The sequence below is a fragment of the Callospermophilus lateralis genome, chromosome Y (assembly GCF_048772815.1).
Source record: "Callospermophilus lateralis isolate mCalLat2 chromosome Y, mCalLat2.hap1, whole genome shotgun sequence".
Taxonomy (NCBI): domain Eukaryota; kingdom Metazoa; phylum Chordata; class Mammalia; order Rodentia; family Sciuridae; genus Callospermophilus; species Callospermophilus lateralis.
This window is the reverse complement of record NC_135326.1, coordinates 7,161,365-7,182,245: the sequence shown is the minus strand read 5'-3', so window position 1 is coordinate 7,182,245 and position 20,881 is coordinate 7,161,365. Positions and strand designations below refer to the sequence as shown.

Below are 20,881 nucleotides of genomic sequence, written 5' to 3'. Positions count from 1 at the left end.
TAAAATCTGATAGGAGTGGCATGGGGAGGGAGGTGGATGGCCAGCCCCAGGTACCATGTCTTCAGTTTGAGCAATTAGCTCTTGGCGTGGTTGGCGAGTCATTGAGTTTCAGTAGGTACTATTTCATGTGGTAAAATGTGATGAAGGTAGTGGTCCAGCCTTGGGCTGGAGACGGGGCTCAGTTCTAGGCCTAGCAGGTGTGAGGCCCTGGGTTCAATCCCCAGTGCTGGGTGAGGGGTGTGAGGTTCCAGTTCACATTGATGCCTTATAAATCCTGAGCCCCTTTGTGCGTATCTGATCATCTGGGTCTTTATTTTCTCACCTTCACCTCCAAGTCTCCATGGCATTGCTCTTCTAGTTGACAGGGACCAGGGCTCTGCAGGCCCACGTTCAACCCTGAGTAGGTTCGTGACGGTCTGAGATGCAGGTAGTCTCGCTATGAAGAGGATGCTCCCCGTGTGTATTTTTTTTTTCCGTAGGTATCATAGGCTGACAGCAGTGTTCTCACCTGTTAATTGCATAACTCAGTGGTAGAACTGCCGCCATTCATCCTATTAAAATTTGGCAGGGTATCTTTGTTTCTCCGTGGAAATCCGTCTGTGAGGACCCTCTGTGCAGACACAAATGTTATTTTTAGTGGGACAGAAGCGTCAGAAGATGAAAACATGAAGATTCTCCATAGCCAGCCTGTGAGGTCACACTTCCCACATGGCCATAAATAACCGAGAGCGTAAATAACACTCTTAGAATGTTGGAAAAATAGAAAAACTCTGCTCCTACCAGGACCACGTGGGCATCTGGACAACACGGGAGCAAGAAAAACGTTCAACATGCACAGACTGTGAAACTGACTTCAAGAACAGAGGTCCCCTTGGTCATCGTGGAGTGGAATGTGTTTTCTCAATGTCACTTGGACCTTGGATGATCTTTGGAGGCGGGGGCTGTCTGCACCATGAGATGTCTGGCCCTGCACATAGATGTCAGCAGCACCTACCCACCCACCCCCAGATGGCACCAAAGCACAGTAAAGTAGGTCGGACCTCCTACAGCGTCACATTCCTGATACCCAGGGAGACACTAGAAGGATCTGGAGGAGATACATTTTAAACTGGTCCTTGAAGGTGGAGGAGGTCGGGCAGGGAGCTAGATCAGAAGATCAGATATGTCTCATACCGAAATGAATTATTTAGGGACACACTTAAATGAATTACTGTAAGCTAGTTAATAGACAATGGAGTGCAGTGTGATTTCCAAAATTTCATTTTTTATCTCTCTCTAGTTGAAGAAGCTGGTTGTCGTGAAATTATTCTTGATTTACCTACACGTAGGTTGTAAGTGCAGAGTTCAGATGCTTGCATTTGGCAAAGGGGTTCAGAGGATGGGGGTGTCTGGTGTATTGTAGTGATTTTAATGCATTCCTTGGGCACTTTCAAGTGATCGCTCCTTAACCTTGGGCTTTATCAGGACTCTGGAAGAGATGCAGATAAACACTGTTTAGAATCTCTGGAACTAGGAGCCAAAATATGCTTTTTTCTCTGACCTCGTGTATTTTGTCAGTTACAGAAAGTCGAACAATGTTGTACTTCGCTGTGTTTGTGTTTCCGTTCCTAGATAAGGAAACCTACACAGGAACTGCATGCTCTCTAAACTTGGGCCTGCCTGGGCCCATCCTCGGGGTCATCTTGCCCACCCTCACGACATTCCTTGAAGATGACTTACACTTACCCTGACACTTTATTTTCATGTAAATGATGTTAATGCTGCATTGTTATTAACTCCTTTTTATTTTTAACCAGGGCAGACAGCTCAGACTAAGAATTTGACTTGAATTCTCCCACCTCTTCCCCCTGATTTTGCAGCTGTTATCTGAGGTGTAGAGAAATGATTTGGACTAAATTAGATCCAAATATCTTGCTGTTTTTCTTAGACTTCTAGGAGCGCCCCCTCCCCAAGACACACAGCTACAAGTACAGTCCTGAGCATTCTATAACAGCATAATGGGTTGGTTTTTTGAATGACTGATTAACCTTGATTTACCAAGAACATCCATCCTTATTTCCCAATAAAATGGATGAGTATGAATTTAATTGACAAAAGTATTCCATTCTGCTACTGCATAGCTGAATTCTCCAAGGACGAAGCTAGCCCGAGAATTTCTCAGTTTGATAAACATTCGGGTCTTTTGGAAACCTTCAAGATTCCAAGGCTATTTCTAGGACATGCCTCTCCTCTACTGGGAACCATGTCAGACGTCGCCTGTGAATTTGAAAATAACTGAGTGCATTTTTTTTTTTTTTTTTTTGTTTCCGCTAAGGGTTTGTATCTGGCTTGTGAAGAGAAAGCAGAAACTCGTATACCTTGGACGAGTTAGTTTCAAAACAAACTGGGCAATGATGCTGTTTTTACTGTGCACAATCATTATAGTTTTTTAATATTTTTCTATAAAACAGAAGGCTCTCTGGAAGAATGACATTGTGCGCCAATGCTGCATTACAGGTTTTAAAAAATGTGGTAAAAAGTACATAACACAGAATTTACCGCTTTTAAACAGAGTTCAGTGGTGTCAAGTACGTTCTTCGTCTATCTCCAGGACTCCTTCATCGCCTGCATTGGAACTCTGTACCCAGTACACGATAGCCGTCTTTCTCCCTGTGCGCAGGGCCTGTCTCTCTGACTACCCTGAGTCCACACTTAAGTGGAATCGTACAACATTTTCCCTTGTGCATCTTGCATATTACACTCAGCGTCGTCAGGGTTCACTCATGTTTCACGTATCAGAATTTCATTCCTTTTAAAGGAAGAAGAGTAGGTTACTGTTTATGATGTTGTGTTTATCCGTGCCTCTGTTGATAAACATGGGCTTTTCCATTTGCTGACCATGCATAATGCTGGTGTGCACCAGGAGGTGTAGATATGTGGTAATCCTGGCCTTTTGACTCTTCTTGGCATGCCCCTGCAGAGGGAATGGCTAGTTCATGTGGGAATTGTGGGTGGAATTTTTTGAGGACCCATCATCCTGTGTTCCTGTGGGATTATTTTTGAAGTCTTCATGAGGAATGGTAGCAGAGGGATCCAACGTGACATGTGTTGTCTCATGGAGTTAGCAAATTATGGCCTGCAGGTCAAATTCAGTCTGTACCTTCCTTTGTGCAGTTAATAGAGTGTCCCCCCCACCTTTTTTTTTTTTTTTAGGAGCGGGTGGTGTACCAGGTTTTGAACCCATGGTTACTTAACCACTGAGCCACATCAGCAGCCGTATTTATTTTTTGAGACAGGATCTCACCAACTTGCTACGGCTGGATTTGAACTTGTGATCCTCCCGCCTCAGCCTACTGAACCACAGGGATTACAAATATGCACCATGGCTGTTTTTTTTTACATTTTTAAATAGTTGGAAAACATAGAAGGATAATGGATCCTGATTCATTAACATTTATGGAATTCAGATTCCTCTGGTCATCATTGGACTGGACATCTTCGGGTCCTCACTGGACCTTAGCTGTGCCCATCATAGGTTGTCTGTGGCGACTGTGATCAACAGCATCACGATGGGGTGGTAGTATCCAAGGTAGCAGGACCCACGGTGCTTCTGTGATGGCCTCGAGAATTGGCTAACTTGAGTCGGACCTGTGAATGTTCATCTGCCAAATGGCCTACCCATCTGCCTTGGCTTTTCCAAGACTGGGCCACAGCCAACTGTTCACCTAATTGACCAATTCACTAAGGTCCCGGCCCCCTGTGGGGGCAGGGATTCCCTCCATCACAGTAAGACCCCACCCACGTCTGAGGGCTTGCTCATTTCTGCTACGTTGCATTTTCTGTCCATAACTTCAAAACTTGGCTTCCTGTCATGACTTTTAAGGGACTAATTATTCTCCGTGATCAGGAGGTACATCTCTTTTATCAAAGAACCAAAGGGAGGCATACTTCTCAAAATTCAGTTATTTTATTCCTATACTTTCCCCCGCCCCCACCAGCTCTGGAAATCGGACCCAGTGCCGCTCTGTCACTGAGCTATGTCCCCAGCCATTTTTTTTTTGACACAGGGTCTCACTAAGTTACTCAGGCTACCCTTAAACTTGGATCCTCCTGCTTTGGTCTTGGAGTCTTTGGGATTATAGGTGTACCCCATCATATCCTGCTGTTCGTTCACTTTGGGGGACAAGGTTTATAGCTAACTGAAAGACATGTACCTCTATTTAATCTGAGATATATATGTATATATCTGCAAATTCCACATTTGGGACTATAGGATGACTTGTTTTACAAAGAGATGTCCTTGACACTTGAGTCAAGTGTGACTTGTAGAAAGTTAACATAAAATAGCATCTGTCCCTCTGTGAATTTATTTCATTTAAATGACACCTTCAAAATGACATTTTTAGGGTCTTACGTTGCTCAAGTGTTTAATTTGTTTTCAGGAGTATCACCGCCAGGGCTTTGTACCACACCTACAGGTACCCACATAACTTAACTGGGTGTGGTGTTTCACTTAAGCAATATTTGGGGCCTGAGAAACTAGAGAAGTCTTGAAGCAAGTCAGACTAAGCTTAAAGCGGGAAGCACATTTAACATGTGTTCCTATGATATTTAGTTTTCATAGGAAGTGGACGTGTGTATACTCTTTTTGCAAAGTTCAGTTGAGAACCAATGAACATCTTTCCACTTAAGAAAGCCACAGATAAATGTGATCGAGCGCCATTTGCAAGGATAGCTTTGTTCTGGGACCAGGAACCTTGGTGGAGGTCCATCCCACACTCCTGCCGCCCTGTCACTGAGGATGGTCACAGACCTGCTTCACCCTGGAGGAAGGTTCAGTACGTGGTGTGTTCCTGTCCAGGGTCACTGGCAGTGGCAGGTGACCTGTCCTGACTTCTCAGTGTGTCCCTGGGCCAGGAGCGCACAGCTGTGAGTCTGATGTGAAGCCACTGCAAGGCCGAGGTGTGTCCACCCAGCCTGCAGCCTGTGGGTTGGGACACACGGCCACCCATCATCTGCCTGTGGTCAGTGGCTCAGGTGGAGTGAGTGGTCTTGCCGTCCAAGTTGCTCACCACGTGGCCCTTGGAACAGGAAGCGTGCTCCCGCCGGCCCTAGCTCTGCAGCAGTGCCATCTCACTTGCCGTGCCTGGGTGTGTCCCCACCTACTAAACTCATTTCATGAAGGGGGAGGATAGAACACAGCAGTGCCACGGTTTGGGTCTGAAATATGTTCCCACGGCCAGGGTGTCAAAGACTTGGTCTGCACCCTGTGGCACTGTGGGAGGGGGTGGAACCTCTCAGAGCTGGACTCTGATGGGAGGAAGTTAGGACATTGGGGTGTGCGCTTGGGGGGGACATCGGGACCCAACCCCTTCTTCTCTCTTTGCTCCCTGGCTACTGTGGGGCAAACAGCTTTGCTCCCCAGGGACACACACCATGATGTGCTGCCTTAGCACCAGGGCAAAGGCAATGGGGTCAAGTGGTCATGGACTTGAACCCTCTGAATTCATGAGCCAGAGTAAACCTTTCTTCTAAGTTGATGGCTCTCGGGTATTTTGTCACAGTGTCAGAAAGCTGATTGACACGGTAGCCTAACGGACATTATAGTGGAGATCACCTCTGGCATTTCGTCTTCATTAAGCCTGCTGGGGAGTTGGTGTGTGTTTCTCTGCACGTCAGATGCCGGCAGTGGGAAGTAGCGAGTGGTTATAAAAATGCCTGGCTGGGGGATTTTCTCATGAAAGACACAACACTCCGTCATTTTCTTTGATTGAGAAAAATGTGAGCGGCATTCAGGATAGAGGTAGTTGATAGAATGTGGCACCGTGTGCAGCCTGCTGGGGCCTGGTGTTCAGAAACTTCCTTAAGAAACGGACTCCAAGATCAAGGCTGCCAGGGGGGGTTAGCCAGAGACATGGTTGTGATGACAGCTGTAGAGTGGAAAGATTCAGGGTGGGGCTGAGTCGCAGCCTCTTTCTGTAGACATGGGACGGCAATTTTTATCATTTACCCATGCAGACGTTGGGGAGTGAACCACCAAGCCACATCCCCAGCACTTTTCTTATATTTTATTTAGAGACGGGGCCTCTCTAAGTTGCCGAGACTTGCTCTGAACTCTAATCCTCCTGCCTCAGCCTCCTGAGCTGTGGGGATTATAGGCGTGGTACCATTGGACCACACAGATTTTTGAAAAGGAAAATTTTTTCAGATGTGTCTTAGGTTTAGTCTGTGGTTTCCTAGACTTATTTTAAAGAACACTAACCCATTGTGTGCCTTTGTCCCTTGGGGGGGGGACACCTAAAAACGTACAAAGAATACACCACTTGGGGTCACTCCAAGATAAATGTTTCTAGTATTCTGTTCTTTTGAGAAAAGTTAATATGTGAATGATTTTAGCATTTGGAAATGTGTATATAAAGAATATGTAAACTACATATGTAAATGTAGGAAGAACATGTAAACTTTATCCAAATAGATTATTATAAACTGTAGTGTCACTAAGTGAAGAAAACATAACCCTTTGTGACTTTGAAGGAGAAGGCGTGTCCCCCTTTCTGGATAGAGATAGGCATACATTGACCACAGGGGCAGAAAATGGTCCATCTACACAAAGGGTTTTCTAAACGTGACTCAGAAACGATGTCCTGATTTTAATTCCCAGTGGGAGTGGGCGGGGGCTGGTGTAGAACTGCCCCACTTCTTGACACTATTATTATATTAAAAGTAGCATTTACTTTTGTAAGTCGTTATCACCTGGCACACTTATCCATTATGGTCGACCACCGTCATTCTGCATTTCGGGCTTCCAGAGGCTGTTTTCTAAGTCACATTGCTTGTGTATTTCCCTTGGAAAATGTGAGCCTCTAGCAGTGGGAGCCCCATTGATCTTGGTGTTTAGTGGCAGAGTCTATTCATCATCCATCAGAAAACCACCTTTAACGTTTCAACACATGCAAAGTGTTCTGTGGAGGCACTGGACGTAGAGTGGACCTTGGAGAATGGTCTGGGCAGTTGCTCAGGTGGAGAATGGTCTGGGCGGTGCTCAGGTGCACAGGGAGCCCAGGAGAGGCATTGCTAGGGGAAGAAGGCACGTCACAGAGTATGTGCTGCCTGCAGCCCCGAGCTGTGAGCACATCAAGGCACAGAGGGACAACGTGTTGTCAGGTGCCCGAGCAGCTCCTGGGCACTGTGGAAGTCCCTGAGCTGACAAAAGCCCCGTGAGGATGGGAACCGTTGCTTCTGCAAGACAGAATACAGGTCATCTGAGCAGACAGCATTCTGAGCACTTGGTGCATTTTAAATGATGAGGATTAAGCGAGTTCAAAGCACTTCAGAGCAAGCTAGGCAAACACGTGCAACATGTGCTGGCTGTTTCTCTTTCCATCTCTGTTTAACCCCTCGATGCCGGTCCTTTTGGATTGGGGGACCATTTTTCATAACAAATGCCTAGTAAGTTAACCTGGAAAACCTCATTCTATGGCCAATGCATTGACGCAGGCCTGTAATCATATCTACTTAGGAGGCTGAGGCAGGTGGGTCACAAGTTTGACGTCATCTAGACAACATTGCAAGACCCTACCTCAAAATTTAAAAAATTAAAGGTCGGGGATGTAACTCAGGGGTATGGTGCTTGCTAGCATGTACAAGGCCCTGGGTTCAATCCCCAATGCTGACCCCATCCAAAAAAAAAATCATTCCAAAGAACATACTTTGGCATACACTCTCTACTACTTTAAAATCTCCAGTTGATGGGCTTCCGAGTTCATTGGCTGTGGATTTTCCAGGCAACAGCCTTGCAAACCATTATCCCCGATTTACGAGGCACTTGCTGAGATGACCCGCTGCCCCAGGTGTATTCTCCACCTGGTTTTGACAGTGTGTTAGAAGGTCAGCAGTGTCCGTGTGACCAGGCTGGGTCCTCTCCTGAGGTTGCAGGGTCCTCGTCCCTGGTGGCTCTGTTCCGTGGCTGGCAAGTGGCCACGGGCTGTTGGCAGGAGGCCCCAGACCTGTTCCTCACTGGCCTCTCCATGGCCAACTAAAGGAATTTTCTTGTACAGATTTCTTTCTATTTTATCTAGAAAGAGAATCCGTAATTACATTGTTAGATTTTGGTTTACGATCAATGAGAACACATCCTGTCGCGATCCATCAGCTATTTTATAAATTTGGACCACACAGAAAGAAGCATTCTGACAACCTATGGAAATAACCCTTAGACAATCCTTTCTGAATCTTAAACCCTGTATTATGTTTATCTTTTTTTGTGAGGGGGGGAGACCATGGATTGAACCCAGGGGTGCTTGACCACTGAACCACATTCCCAGCCCTTTTTATTTTGAGACGGGGTCTCGCTAACTTGCTTAGGGCCTCACTAAGTTGCTGAGGCTGACCTCCAACTTGGGATCCTCCTGCCTCAGTTTCCTGAACTGTTGGGATTACAGGCATGCACCATTGCGCCTGGCTACCTTCTAGTATTTTTAAACCCCCTGCAAAATAAAATTATCCAGGCAGCAGCCACAAAGAGATGAACTCGGTGCTTCTGTGATTCATTTTCTTATAAGGGAGCTCCTCAGCCTCGGTACTTGACTTTTTTGGCCTGGATTAATCTTGGTTGGGAGTGGGTGCTGTGTATCCCCTGTAGGAGCAGCTCCACCTGTGGTCATGGTATGGAGGAGTATCTCCCGGTGCCTGGTGTCCTGGGGCTGGGAGGGAAGCAGACAGCTGATAATCCTGTGCTTTTATTTGGAAGTGCTTATGCACCCAGTAGCACATGCGTCTGAATGGGAAGGTCATTTTGTTTGCCCCCAACAGAAAAATAGCCCGGTATTCTTGGCCACAGGGCAAGTGGCTCTTAGGCTGGCAGGTCCCCAGCTCCTCCTTGTGGGGCTGCTGCCTTTGCTGGCTGCTTGGCTTCTGTAGCCACGTCCCCTTCTCTCCCCCTAGGCCAGGGCAGCTCAGCTTCTCTCCACCTCTCCTGCTTTCCTCTTGGGTCTTTAGGAAGGAGTAAACTGATCTCCAGAGAGCAGAGTAGGACAGGGGCACTGTTTGGTAGGTACTCCCGGGGAATGCGAAGTAGATGCCCAAACATACGCTCGTGCGTGCACATTCATAGCAGCACTGTTCCTAGGGGCCAGATGCTCATCACCTACTAGACCATATGCAATCCATTGACGTAGCGGAATAGTATTCAGCCATAAAAAGGAATGATGTGTGCTACACCTGAGGGAAGTGAACATGCTCCATGAATAAGGCAGACACAGAAGGTCACCGGCCACGCGGTGTGGTTTGTACTGACAGGACGCATCCTGCTTGGGCAAGTCCAGGAAGTCGATCTGCTTGTTGCTGTAACTCCGAGAAGGGAGTGGGAACAGCATCCTTACCCAGGTGGAGGATTACCTTCTGGAGTGGTGACAATGTTTTGGAAATGGGTACGGGTTCTAGTCACGTAACTATACCCATAAATGCCACTGAACTGTGCACTTTGAAGTGGCTAGTTTTCGCTGGGCATGGTGGTGCATACCTGTGACCTCAGTGGCTCAGGAGGCTGAGACAGGAGGATTGCAAGTTCACAGCCAGCCTCAGCCACAGCAAGGTGCTAAGTAACTCAGTGAGACCCTGTCTCTAAATAAAATACAAAATAGGGCTGGGGATGGGCTTTCTGAGGTGGCTTAAGTACCCCTGCGTTCAATCCCTGATGTGGTACATCATTCATTCACCTAGCATTCCTTGTGTATGCACCCCATGACCAGCCTATGCTGTAGAAATCTCACAGCCAGTGGTATATATTTTTCTTTACATATTCTGTTACTGCTGCATTATACTCACATGAAATGGTGGGATTTGTGGTTACACATTCTCATATGCAAACAGAACAATTCATCGGGCCAGTACCTCTCCCCAGCAATGACCAGCGTTGCAAAGGCAAAACCCACGGTGTACGTGTCACTTCTCAAATCTGCTGGTCCACTGTCTGCAGAAGTTGGTCCTGGAGCTGCACACCAGCCTCACAGCAAGCTGTAAGACGTGCGTGCGTGACTTAAAGGTCAAGGTGAATGCACCAGGGAAGGAGGGCTGGTGGAACAGGAGTCCGTCAATTATTTTGTCATATTTGATTACAGCCTTAATTGTTTCCAGGACTGTATCAGCCCAAGCTCTGCTTTGACCTACTTTTCGTGGGAAGGCAGGTGCTTTCTGAGTTGCTTGCCCAGAGAGCCCAGGGTGTATGTCGGCCACACCAGGAGCCCAGGGCAACAGGACAGGAGACTTCTTTTTGTATCTGTTAAGTCTTGCCGTTTAGGAAAAAGAACATGTTGCAGTTATTAACATTTGTGTTTTACACAAAATCTTTCTTACATCAACATCTCTTGCTGGCACGGTTTACTAATAATGATTCTACTGAAAATGGAAGTTGGTCATGACCAGATATCAGGGGGCCGGATTTCTCGTTTTCATGTATCGTTTCTATCAATGAGCTGATTAGTTCTGATGTGTTGCGAAACCACAGAATGTTATGAACCAGAGTCGCCATGCCCAATTTTTTTCTGTGTTGATCACACGTAGGAGATAAGTTAATTACACTTACAGAGTTTTGCAACATATATAAAAGATAATCTTCAACTTCAAGACTCTAATTTGTGAGTTACCATCTGTTGTAGACCAAAGAAAAAAAAAATAGGAATTTCATTTCTAAAGCTTTTTTTTTCCCTGAACAGCTTGTAATAAGAGCTGTCTGTATATTAATTACTTATTGAATTATTATGGATTGTAATGTTTTAAGTTACAGGCAATTTGGAGCTTATTGTGGTGAAATCTGCTTGTATTTTGATACTTGATGACATTTAGTAATTTCATCATAAGGTTTACTCCCTGCCCACTCCCCACCCCTCATAATTTACAGCCCAATCCTGCAAACAGTAATTTGCTTTCTGCTTCCGCTTACTCTAACAAGTATTGCCGTGTTTATCTCCACTAAAGATTTTTCTTTCCATAAATCAGTGGGTTTTTAAAAAAAACTTTAGAAGCAAAATCAATATTCCTTTGTTGCTGCTTCATTCCTAAGCCCTTTAATTTCTAGAGTTGTGGATGTATTCTGTATAAATCTCATTACTTTTCTTGCCTGGTATTACTTTCATTTTCTATATTCTTAGGATCTCTTTTTTCTTTTTTCTTTTTTTTTAATGCATTGTAATGAAACCTGGAGGCTCATGAACCTGCCTGCAGAATCTCTTTAATTTCCTTCCTTGAAACAGTATTACTATAAACACAACTCAGTGGGAATAATTTGCTTGAACTTCCTGAAAACAATTTACGGGGTTCCTTATAAATTCACTAATAAGAAACAGCTTGAGTGTGCAGCCTCGTGTGGATTGGAATCGTGTTAATAAACCTGGTACCTTTTGATTCTGACTGAAAACTGTTGAGTAAGAATTTAAAGAAAATGACGGTCATTTAATTGTCTTGGTTACTTGGTTTTTAGATGATTCTGGATAATTTCAAGTCTCTAAGGGACGAGGTTCATTCACAACCCAGGACAAGAAATTTCTTACGGACAAAGGGGAAATGGCCCATTTGTTTGTAGCAACTGAAAAATAAGAGTTGTGCATAGTTTATCATTTGTACTAAGGTATTGTCTGAAAACAAAGATGGTTTGGTGGACAGTCATTTGCCAAAAAATAGCTCAGATATTGCTACTGCTGGTTAAAAGTGGTTTTATCTAATTTGAGGCTCTTTTCTGCCATCATTTTTACATGCCTCTTCTGGGTTGTTTTAATTTTAATTTCTCTTTTGGGTTGTTTTGCTTTTTGCTTTGCATCCAGCACCCTGTCATCTGAGCTCGGGATTAAGACGGCGACCTTTAGATACCATGAAGCACAAACCTGAAGGCCTGGGGGTGGGGTGACAAGCCAGCACACCCCCAGAGATCTCTAAGTCTGCTTTTCCAATCTTGTTTCTCCCCAGGCTCGTGCCTGCAGACGGTCTGCGGAGTCTATGATCGGATGCCGGGCAGCCCACTGGTCCAAAGGTCTCCACATGACGTCACCGTAACGGTAAGCAGCCCATGGCCCTGGGTGCTAGTCCTGCTGCCCCAGATCCATTTGAGAAACATTTCACCAAAGCTGAACCCTTGTTTTAAAGTGATCTCCCCCACCCCCCCCAAAAAAAGAACTTGTAGATATTCTTCTTTACAGAAATTGAAGGTAGTAAGAACATCACCAAAGGCTTATAAGCTATGTGGTCAATTCTGCATGAGGAATTAGCCTTGTGCTGCCTTGCAAGAATTTTGGATCCTGGACTGGCTATCACAAACTTTCCTGAGTCTTGCCTTGAGAGGGAGATGCCATCGAAAATCAATCTCTCTTGTCAACATTATGAATTATAATTAAGCTGAAGCATTAATTATAATTGGGCACTTGAGTATAGATTTTACTTGGCTCCTGTACCTTAATTCTATGCTTTATTAGTTTCTTAATATGATTTGTGTCTATCTGCAAATTGACTTGCTGGTTAACCTTGAAACTTATTAGAAAATCATGTAGGTTATTATGTATAAATCTGGTGACATGCCAAGATTTCCAGGGTAGCAGAGAAAACGGTTACATGTGTACAGGTGTCGAGTTGAAGGCCACACACACAATCAAAATTGACACCCAGAGAAGTTCTGTGAAGTTGTTACCTTGATACCTGTGGGTACCAGGGAGAGGTGCTGTTTTGATTGGGTATTAATGTGGTGCTTAGGAAACATAAGTGTCAATTCAATAAATTAAATATGCATTGATCAGATTCCTACTGTAAGACATGTGTGAGTGACTTGGAATTTTTTCTACTCTCCCATAGTGGGCAACTTGTACATGGCCCTCTGTGATCATCCTCAGAAATGGGACTGTGTTGTTCCATTTAGTGGGAACTATAGTAGCTGTAGGTCTTCCATAGGGCTGGGAATAATCTGCAAATACCATTAGAAAGTGAGGGCTTCTGACTGCACCACTCCAACGCGCGCCTGTCAGTCATCTGTAGCATGCTGTGGTGATAGTGTCTTCTTGGATATCAGTTTTAAAGTGCTTGGTATGCTCATGAGGAAGGTCCACATTTCGGAGTGTCACTGTTTACGTTAAATCAGTCAAGATGGATTTCAAACCAGGAAAAGACAAGATAATTGCTCTGATGTAGATGTGGGAAAATGCAGGAAAGACTAAGAGCAGGGATCAGTTTTATTAGTTCTTAGGGTGGTTGTTGGTGTTACTCTAAGGAAGTATCTAAGACTGGTTGCTTAGAGGGAAAAAGGGTTTCTGTGGCTCGCAGTTTTAGAGGGTGAATGTCTAGGCAGTGCAGGGCCAACCCTAGCAAGGGCTCCCTTAGCTCTCTGACCTCATGACATCACTCTGGTGGAAGTTCACGCAAGAGGGATCGTATGCCAAGACAGGAAACAGGAGGGGCTGATCTTGTCACCTTCCACTAAGCCTCTGCAGGCCAGATGACACGGGTGGATGACCCCACTTATGATGCTAACACTGGAAAGAGACTTTCTATGGCCCAGATGAATCGTATATATTTAGGTGGAATCAGTGTTTGTAGAGGTTTCATAACCAGCCCATGTGTGTTCCTGAAATTCGAGGGTCTGGTGCACATCATGTGGAGTCTGTTCATCTCTCTCTGCAAAAACAGGACAAACTTCTCCTGTGTGGTAGCAGTAGCTCAGTGTTTCCTGAGCAGACCTGCTTGAGAGGCATTCACTTGGAATCTCGAATACGAGAACTTGCATCCAACTGTAGAGAGGTGAATGTTAAAGGGAACATACACTGTTCGCCATGTCTGTCACCTGGCTCCGAAAACGAGCTTTCTAACCGGTTTGCCTTCACTAGATGGAGCGCTTGGAAGAAGGTATGCTTCTGGGCTGGCCTCCAAGCTCTTTTCTGTCACTTAAACATCTGCGAATGTGCACAGGGGTTTGCATGAAGTCTCAGCCAGCCGTCCATTAACCCACAAGGGCAGCCAGGCCTAGAGAAGACCCTTTCTGAACGCCTCTTTGGGAGGAGGTGTTATCCCCCAAAGAGCAGAGTTCTTTTCCCAGCAGAAGACTTGTGGGGGGCTTTCCCAACCCTGTGGTTTCATGTTGCACCGAGTCTCACCCAAAGATATCGACAGGTTTCAATTATTTACTACAAATGAAAACAATTTAGGTTCATAGGAGAAAATACAGCATGAGTGCACACACACAGATTAAATCCAACACAGTTCCACCCCTAGAGATAACTGTAAGCACATTTTGAAGCGTGTATGTGTGTGCAAAATTTAGCACTGTGCATGGTCCACTCAAAGCCGTTATTTTGCTAACTTGTAAAATGGCAATAATAGGAGTAACAGCCACACTTATGTCAGAATTGTGGCGGGTCCTAGAAAGCATTTGGCACTTAACGCTTCATACTTAGCAAGCACAGAGTACATGTGACATGTTGCTTTTTAAAATCATTTTAATGGCTGCGTGGTATTTCCCATGTTTTTACCACAGTTTATTTAACCATGTCGTCTTTGGGTAAAGAGCCACATACTGGCTTCATCACATGGGAGGAAAAGATGTACAGGGTCATAGAAGAGAGCTGGTCCCTATGCAAGACTTGAGGAGGTACATCTGGACTCACACGCCTATGAAGAGTTTGATCTTGGAGCAGCTCATATTGGCAGAACGAAAAGGAAGGAGGACATTAGAGAGAAAGCATCCAGGGAGTCTGTGACTGAAGCAGCACAGAACCCACTCATTTCCACAAAGAGGCACAGAGAAGGGCCCCTGGATGGGGGGTCATGTGGAGCCCATATTCCAGCTGCCTGGCTCAGGGTGCAAGACCTGAACCCTCGTCCAGACAATTACCTCTGCTGACGGAGGCTTCCAGACCGAAGGCCAGCAGGCTGCCAACGGGAAGGAGACACACATGACTTGTCGAGAGAGGCGTCTCCACAAATGCCATTGGCCTGTGCTGGTTTGTTTTTTTCTTCCTGTTGTTGAAGCAGCACAGAGAGAGTGTTGTGGCTTTAACTGCAAGTAGAAGGGGTTCTTTTTCCCCCTTTTTGCGTAAGCACAGTTCCAAAGACCTCAAATCAACATAATTGAAGGTGTCTCTCATCAAAAACTGGGTCAGGCAAGAAAATAAACACGGTTGCTCTAATTAAGAGCTCCCTGGCCTTCGCCCTTCTCTGGAGCGAGGGGGATCTGTGAGCGGTGCTAAAGCTCCCTTTTAGTTTGGACGCCGGGAGGGGTTGGAAAAGGTCCACCTGAGTTCTCAGAAGGGCAGGGCTGGAAGCCTTTCCGGAAACTGCTTCAGAGTTAGAGAGGCTTGGGTTTCCGGCTGCACATTCTAGAAGGATGCCCAGGCGCAGGCCTCTTTCTTTGATGGAATGTTTAGGTGCAGCCCTGCCTGGCTGACTGTCCCTCGTCAACTGGTAGGGCTTAGGGACCTGTGGGGACGCGACGTGTGCTGCCCTGGTCCAACGTGCAGTGTGCCCTGCTCTGGGTCTTCACATAAAGGCCTGAATCCTCATGCCCCCCCCCCCCGGGGGGAAACTGATCCTCCTCACAGCCTGCAATCCCAGACTGAAGGTGCGGGGGCTGCAGTTAGGAATCAGGCTGTCTGCTCTTGGTCACCGGCCCCCGAGTCCCACATCCCTGGCACTTCTGTGGCTACCAGGACGTTGTCTGCCTGCTCTCTAGCCAATACCCCGACAGAGCCAGTGAGTTCGGAACAGGTGGGAGCCCTCGGCCTGATGAACCTCTAATTAGTCCATACTGCAACTGGCACGGGCATCTCTGGCCTCATGCCACTTGTCTACAGAGAACCATCTTTGACAGAGAAGACAGAGGTGGCCTCTCTGCAAACATGCTTGACCCTTCACCCTGAATGCCATCACAGAGGTTGGTCCTCTGGCCCCGAGACAAGGGGGCGTAAGGCGTGTCATTAAGAGATCAGCCAGGTGTGGTGGCACACACCTGTCATCTCAGCAACTGAGGAGGTTGAGGCAGGACGATCTCAAGTTCGAGGTCAGCCTGGGCAACTTAGTGAGACCCTGTCTCAAAATTTTAAAAAGGACTGGCTGTGCAGCTCAGGGATAAAACACTTGCCTAGCATGTGTGAGGCTCCAGGTTCAATGCTTGGGACCACCACCACTACCAAAAAAAAGGCTATTTTCATAAAACACCCTTCCTTGTATGTGCGTGCGTGCACACACACACACCCAAAAAAAAAAAAAAGCTCCTGAACTTTTTCTGTCTAACCTTGCTTCTTACAAATTCAGAGGTCTTGTCCCCATCAGTCAAGAATTTAGCTCTTCTATGAACTTTGCTTTCTTGGAAGACTGCCACTTCTTCAGGATACCTTCGGGGACACGTGGGGAACTTTACATGACTTGTACAGGCACCTTGTTAAGCTTAATGAGCTGTATGTCACAGACAAGATTTTCTTTTTTTATACTGGGGATTGAATGCAGGGGCACTCAACCACTGAGCCCCATCCCCAGCCCTATTTTGTATTTTGTATTAGAGACAGGGTCTCACTGAACTGCTTAGCGCCTCACTGTTGCTGAGGCTGGCTTTGAACTTGCAGTCCTCCTGCCTCAGCCTCCCAAGCCACTGGGATTAGAGGCGTGTGACACTGAGCCTGGCCAAAGATAGAATCTTGGAATTTTGTTTAGTGTTGCCAATTACCATGGCTTAACTATAGTAGGTGCCCAGTAATTTTTCTATCTCCTTGGATCTCATTTTTTTTAGTCACAGAAAAAGTGGGGCAGAATTTTTTTTTCTCTTTCATCAAGCGTGAGTAAGTAGGAGACTCCACAGGTGCTCATGTGATAGGAAGAGCTCGTTCCCAAAGTCGTCTCATTCTCTGCGTAGAAATTATATGTTTAAAGGAGTTTGTTAAAAACGATATGCAGCATTGGTGATACTTAAATAAAGCTCACAGGAGGACTGGGAGTCGTTATAACATCTGCCATCTCTGACACCCCGAACCAAAACCAACCACTGTCCCATTGACCCTCAGTTCACATACCTGGATCTTTGATGGGGAAAATCAAAAGTGGGGAGGGGGCTGGGGGATTCACTTGCTGGTTGTCTTGGGGTTGGCCTTTGGCCGAGGCAGCGTGGTAGCAACGGCCCCTCTTAAAATAGGGGGTGGAGAACGTGGTGGAGCCGTGTCAGGAATGTCTACCCTGGGACCTCATCTCCAGGGGGTCCTTTCTCCTCCTCGTTTGTAGCTTGCAGAAAGGTGAGACCAGACACTCTCCAAGGCTGGTCATCCCAACTGCTCTGACCCTTGCAGGCAGGGTGACATCTGCCGTCCCCTGCATGGTGTTGGTTTATCTTTCCCGACTCGGTCACCTTCCAGGGACTCTGGGTTGACTGCAGCTTGACTGGTAGGTTTGCTGACCTGGTTCTACCCCGTCCAGAAGTTCTCAGGGCAGGGAGAGGCTCAAAGCACAGAATTCTACTCCTGTCTCCATCGTTGCCTGTTAAAGGTCTGAAACCACAGAAGCTCCAGTTGTGGAACAAGGAATTGCCAAACTTCAGTTCATGCTGTGGATCAGTAATTTCTGTTTCTTTTATTGTTTATTTGGGGGAAAGGATCAGAAATTCTGTAGAGGTTCAACTGGTAAAAAAATTTTGCTTTTGTCTGCACAATGTCTCACGTGATGTTGCAGCTGGAATGCAGAGATCAGCTGACAGTCGCACACGATTATTCTATATTTTAATAATAGTCTTCAAGTGAAATTTGAAAAATTCCTCGTTTACCATCTCTGAATGCGTGGCACCCCAGAGGCTGATGGAGTCTGTGATACATTGCGTCGGGATGTGTAGTGGCAAGCTGTTTCTCGCTTTCATCCTTGAGGCCCTACTAAGCCTGAGAGACGCCTGCCTGTCTGTTGTTTCCTCATTAGGAGTTGATGATACGCCAACCAGAGGGCTGCACCCGGGCAGGATGTAAAAATCCTGAGGGAACAGGTTTGCCTCTGCACCGATTCCTCCTCAGCAGCGTGATGCTCTTGCCAAAGTCTGTACAGAGCTCCCATGTTCTGTTTTTGTTCTTTAATTTCTTCCCCTTAAATAATTTCACTTTTTTATCAGGGTGTATACTCTGATTTCACAGCTTCTCTTTGAGTGTCTAACTTGGCTTCCTAAGGCGATGTCTTCAGAGTAAACTCCCCAGACATCAAGCAGAGATTGGGACACATTTGTGTTTTGACTGACAGTTTTCTTTACACCCTGTACACAAGTACAGAAATGTCACCAAATGAAATCAAAGGCAATAAGCACTTTTTAATTTTATCTATTTTGCAACTGATACATAAAAATAAACCATATTAATGGGGTACCATGAATTTTTTTTGGGGGGGGGGTGGAGTACCAGGGATTGAACTAAGGGGCACTCGACCACTGAGCCACATCCCCAACCCTATTTTGTATTTTGAGACAGGCTTTCACTGGGTTGCATAGGGTCTCACTTTGCTGAGGCTGGCTTTGAACTCGGGATCCTCCTGCCTCAGCCTCCTGAGTCACTGGGAGTACAGGCGTGCACCACCATGCCTAGCCCATGGAATGTTTTGATATATGTGTTTATTACATAATGTTTAAGGCAGGTTAAACTTGTGTTTTCTCAAATATTTACCATTGTTTATGATGAAACCTTTCAACATGCTTTCTTGTAGCTTTTTGAAACATACGCTACGTTATTATCTGCAGTCACGCTGCTGTGCCTGGGCACCTCAGAGCTTGTCAGTGTAAATTATACCCATTAATCAGCCCTTCCCACCCTGCTGTCCCTGGCCTCTGGTCATCACAGCTGTGCTATCGAGTCCCATGCAATCAACTTTTAGATAGCGCCTATCGGTGAGACCAGTTGGTACCTGACTACACATCCCGACACAAATGTATCACAGAGATCTCCATCAGCCTCTGGGGTGCCACGCGTTCATCAGGGATGGTAAACGAAGAATTTTTCAAACTTCATTTGAAGACTATTATTAAAATATAGAAAGTAATTGTGTGTGACTGTCAGCTGATCTCTGCACACTTTTGAAATTAAAGATCAAAAACAGAACATGTGCCTGGGTTATTTTCATTCAACCTGATGGTCTTCAGTTCAACCCATGTTGTAGCAAATGGCAGGGTTCCATTGTTAATGGCGGAGTAGTACCTTATTTTCCCTCTTTTCTTTGTGCATCCACCAGTGAGGACATTTGGGTTGTTGGACTTTTGGCTGTTTGAAGTAGTGCTTCACTAAACATCGGGCTGGGGGTGTCCCTTTCACATACTGATTTCATTCCTGGAGGTGGTACATGTCCAATAGTGATGATATTTTTTGATTTTTAAGGATCTTCCATGCTGGTTCCCACAATGGCTTTACCAGTTTACATGCCCCGCCCCCCTCACCAGCCAGTGTGCAAGCATTTTGGGTTGGTTTGGGTTGGTTTGCTTGCTTGGTTTTTATATAATCGCATAATTATAAAACCTGACATCAGACGTGAACTGCCGTCGTGTGTATGAGAGCGTGGGTGGTGTTTTCTTCAGTCCTCTCCAAAAGAATGCAGACGTGAGACGCGGGCAACGTCCTGAGAGTTCTGACTGATTGCTTATCGCTTCATTTCTCCCCACAGAGGGTGGCTCCCGCTTTGTAAAGACCTCATCGCCGCCAGGTGAGGCTAAGATGAGCATCACCAGCGACGAGGTGAACTTTCTGGTGTATCGGTACCTCCAGGAATCAGGTAAGGGGTCTGGTTCTCTGTCGGGAGGAAATTCGCCTTCAGTGTGCCGCGGGTGGAAGGCCCAGCCATTGGTGGAAGGGTAACAAGGAGGGCTGACGGTGCTCTTTGTGAGAGTTAGTGGGGAGGAGAGAAGGTCCTGGGGCCGTCTCATTCCCAGGCCGGAATGCGATGCTATCCCCATGACGTTTCTGTTCAGGTGAGATGAGACCCAGGTGAACCTTGAACTTGTGATAAACATGGAGAGGGTCAGGAGCAGTTGTGCTTCCAGTCTGTCTCCACTATGGTGAGAGCATTGACCCACTGGGGCGTTGATTTGAACCTTGTAGATTGGACACCAGAGATTTATGGAGCAAAAGAGAAGGAGGAAGGGCCCAGGGTCCTTCAGGATGGGCTGCACCTCCAGAGACCTAGCTTCCTCCCACTGGGGCCCACCCCCTCTTCAACACTCCACCACCTTACCTAGTATGGGGCCTTTGGAGACATCTTAGATCTGAACGGTAGCATGATCCTCTGCTTAACAATGTGGTTACCTCCCCCAAATGCACCCTTCGTTGAAAATGCACTTCATACCTGTAGCCTAACCTACTGAACACCATAGCTTAGCCTAGCCAATCTGAATGCTATAACCTGTTTGCTTATATTATATGGTGGTCGCATCCTGATAAACTCATCAAGAGTAGAAAACATCCTGACCTGAAACCGCATGGACTGTACCTGGCCTGCAAGCCCCCTAGCTCAGAGCGCTGCATGCTGTAGACATTGCATGTGTGCCTGCCGATCCTGGGGCTGCCCGGAGGTGCCGCATCTGAGGAGAATCAGAAGTGCAGCAAGAACTCGAGATCCCAGGGCAAAATTTGAAACAGTCTCTACTGAATGTGTAAGGGGCGTGTGCTGTTGTAAACGTCCGAAAATAAGTCGAACCATTGTCAGCCCGGAACCGTCTGTGCTAGGTTTGAGGAGGAACCGGCTGATCGGCACCTGGACCCAGGCGTTTTTCAGAATCGGTCTGAAAGAGAAAATGGGCAGGCATCAATGCAAAGAAAATGGCTCAAACCCTGAGCAAATTATGTAGCGTCGGGTTTTGAGCCTCGGTTTCCCCTACAATAGTGGTTCTCCCAGGCAAAAGTGATAGTTGCTGGGAGGACATGTAGCATGTTTT

The 20,881-nt window shown here is 46.3% G+C and overlaps 1 protein-coding gene across 2 annotated transcripts in view; it reads left to right on the top strand.

The window, feature by feature from the left end:
• Window positions 1–20,881, top strand: part of Tbl1x (transducin beta like 1 X-linked) — a 184,178-nt gene that overhangs the window by 116,738 nt on the left and 46,559 nt on the right. For both annotated transcript variants that reach the window (XM_077107801.1, XM_077107800.1), the window contains exons 3-4: window positions 11,938–12,026; window positions 19,615–19,722. In XM_077107801.1, coding sequence (XP_076963916.1) covers window positions 19,665–19,722 — 58 coding nt within the window. In that variant the 5' untranslated portion in view covers window positions 11,938–12,026; window positions 19,615–19,664. The remainder of the gene's footprint in view (window positions 1–11,937; window positions 12,027–19,614; window positions 19,723–20,881) is intronic.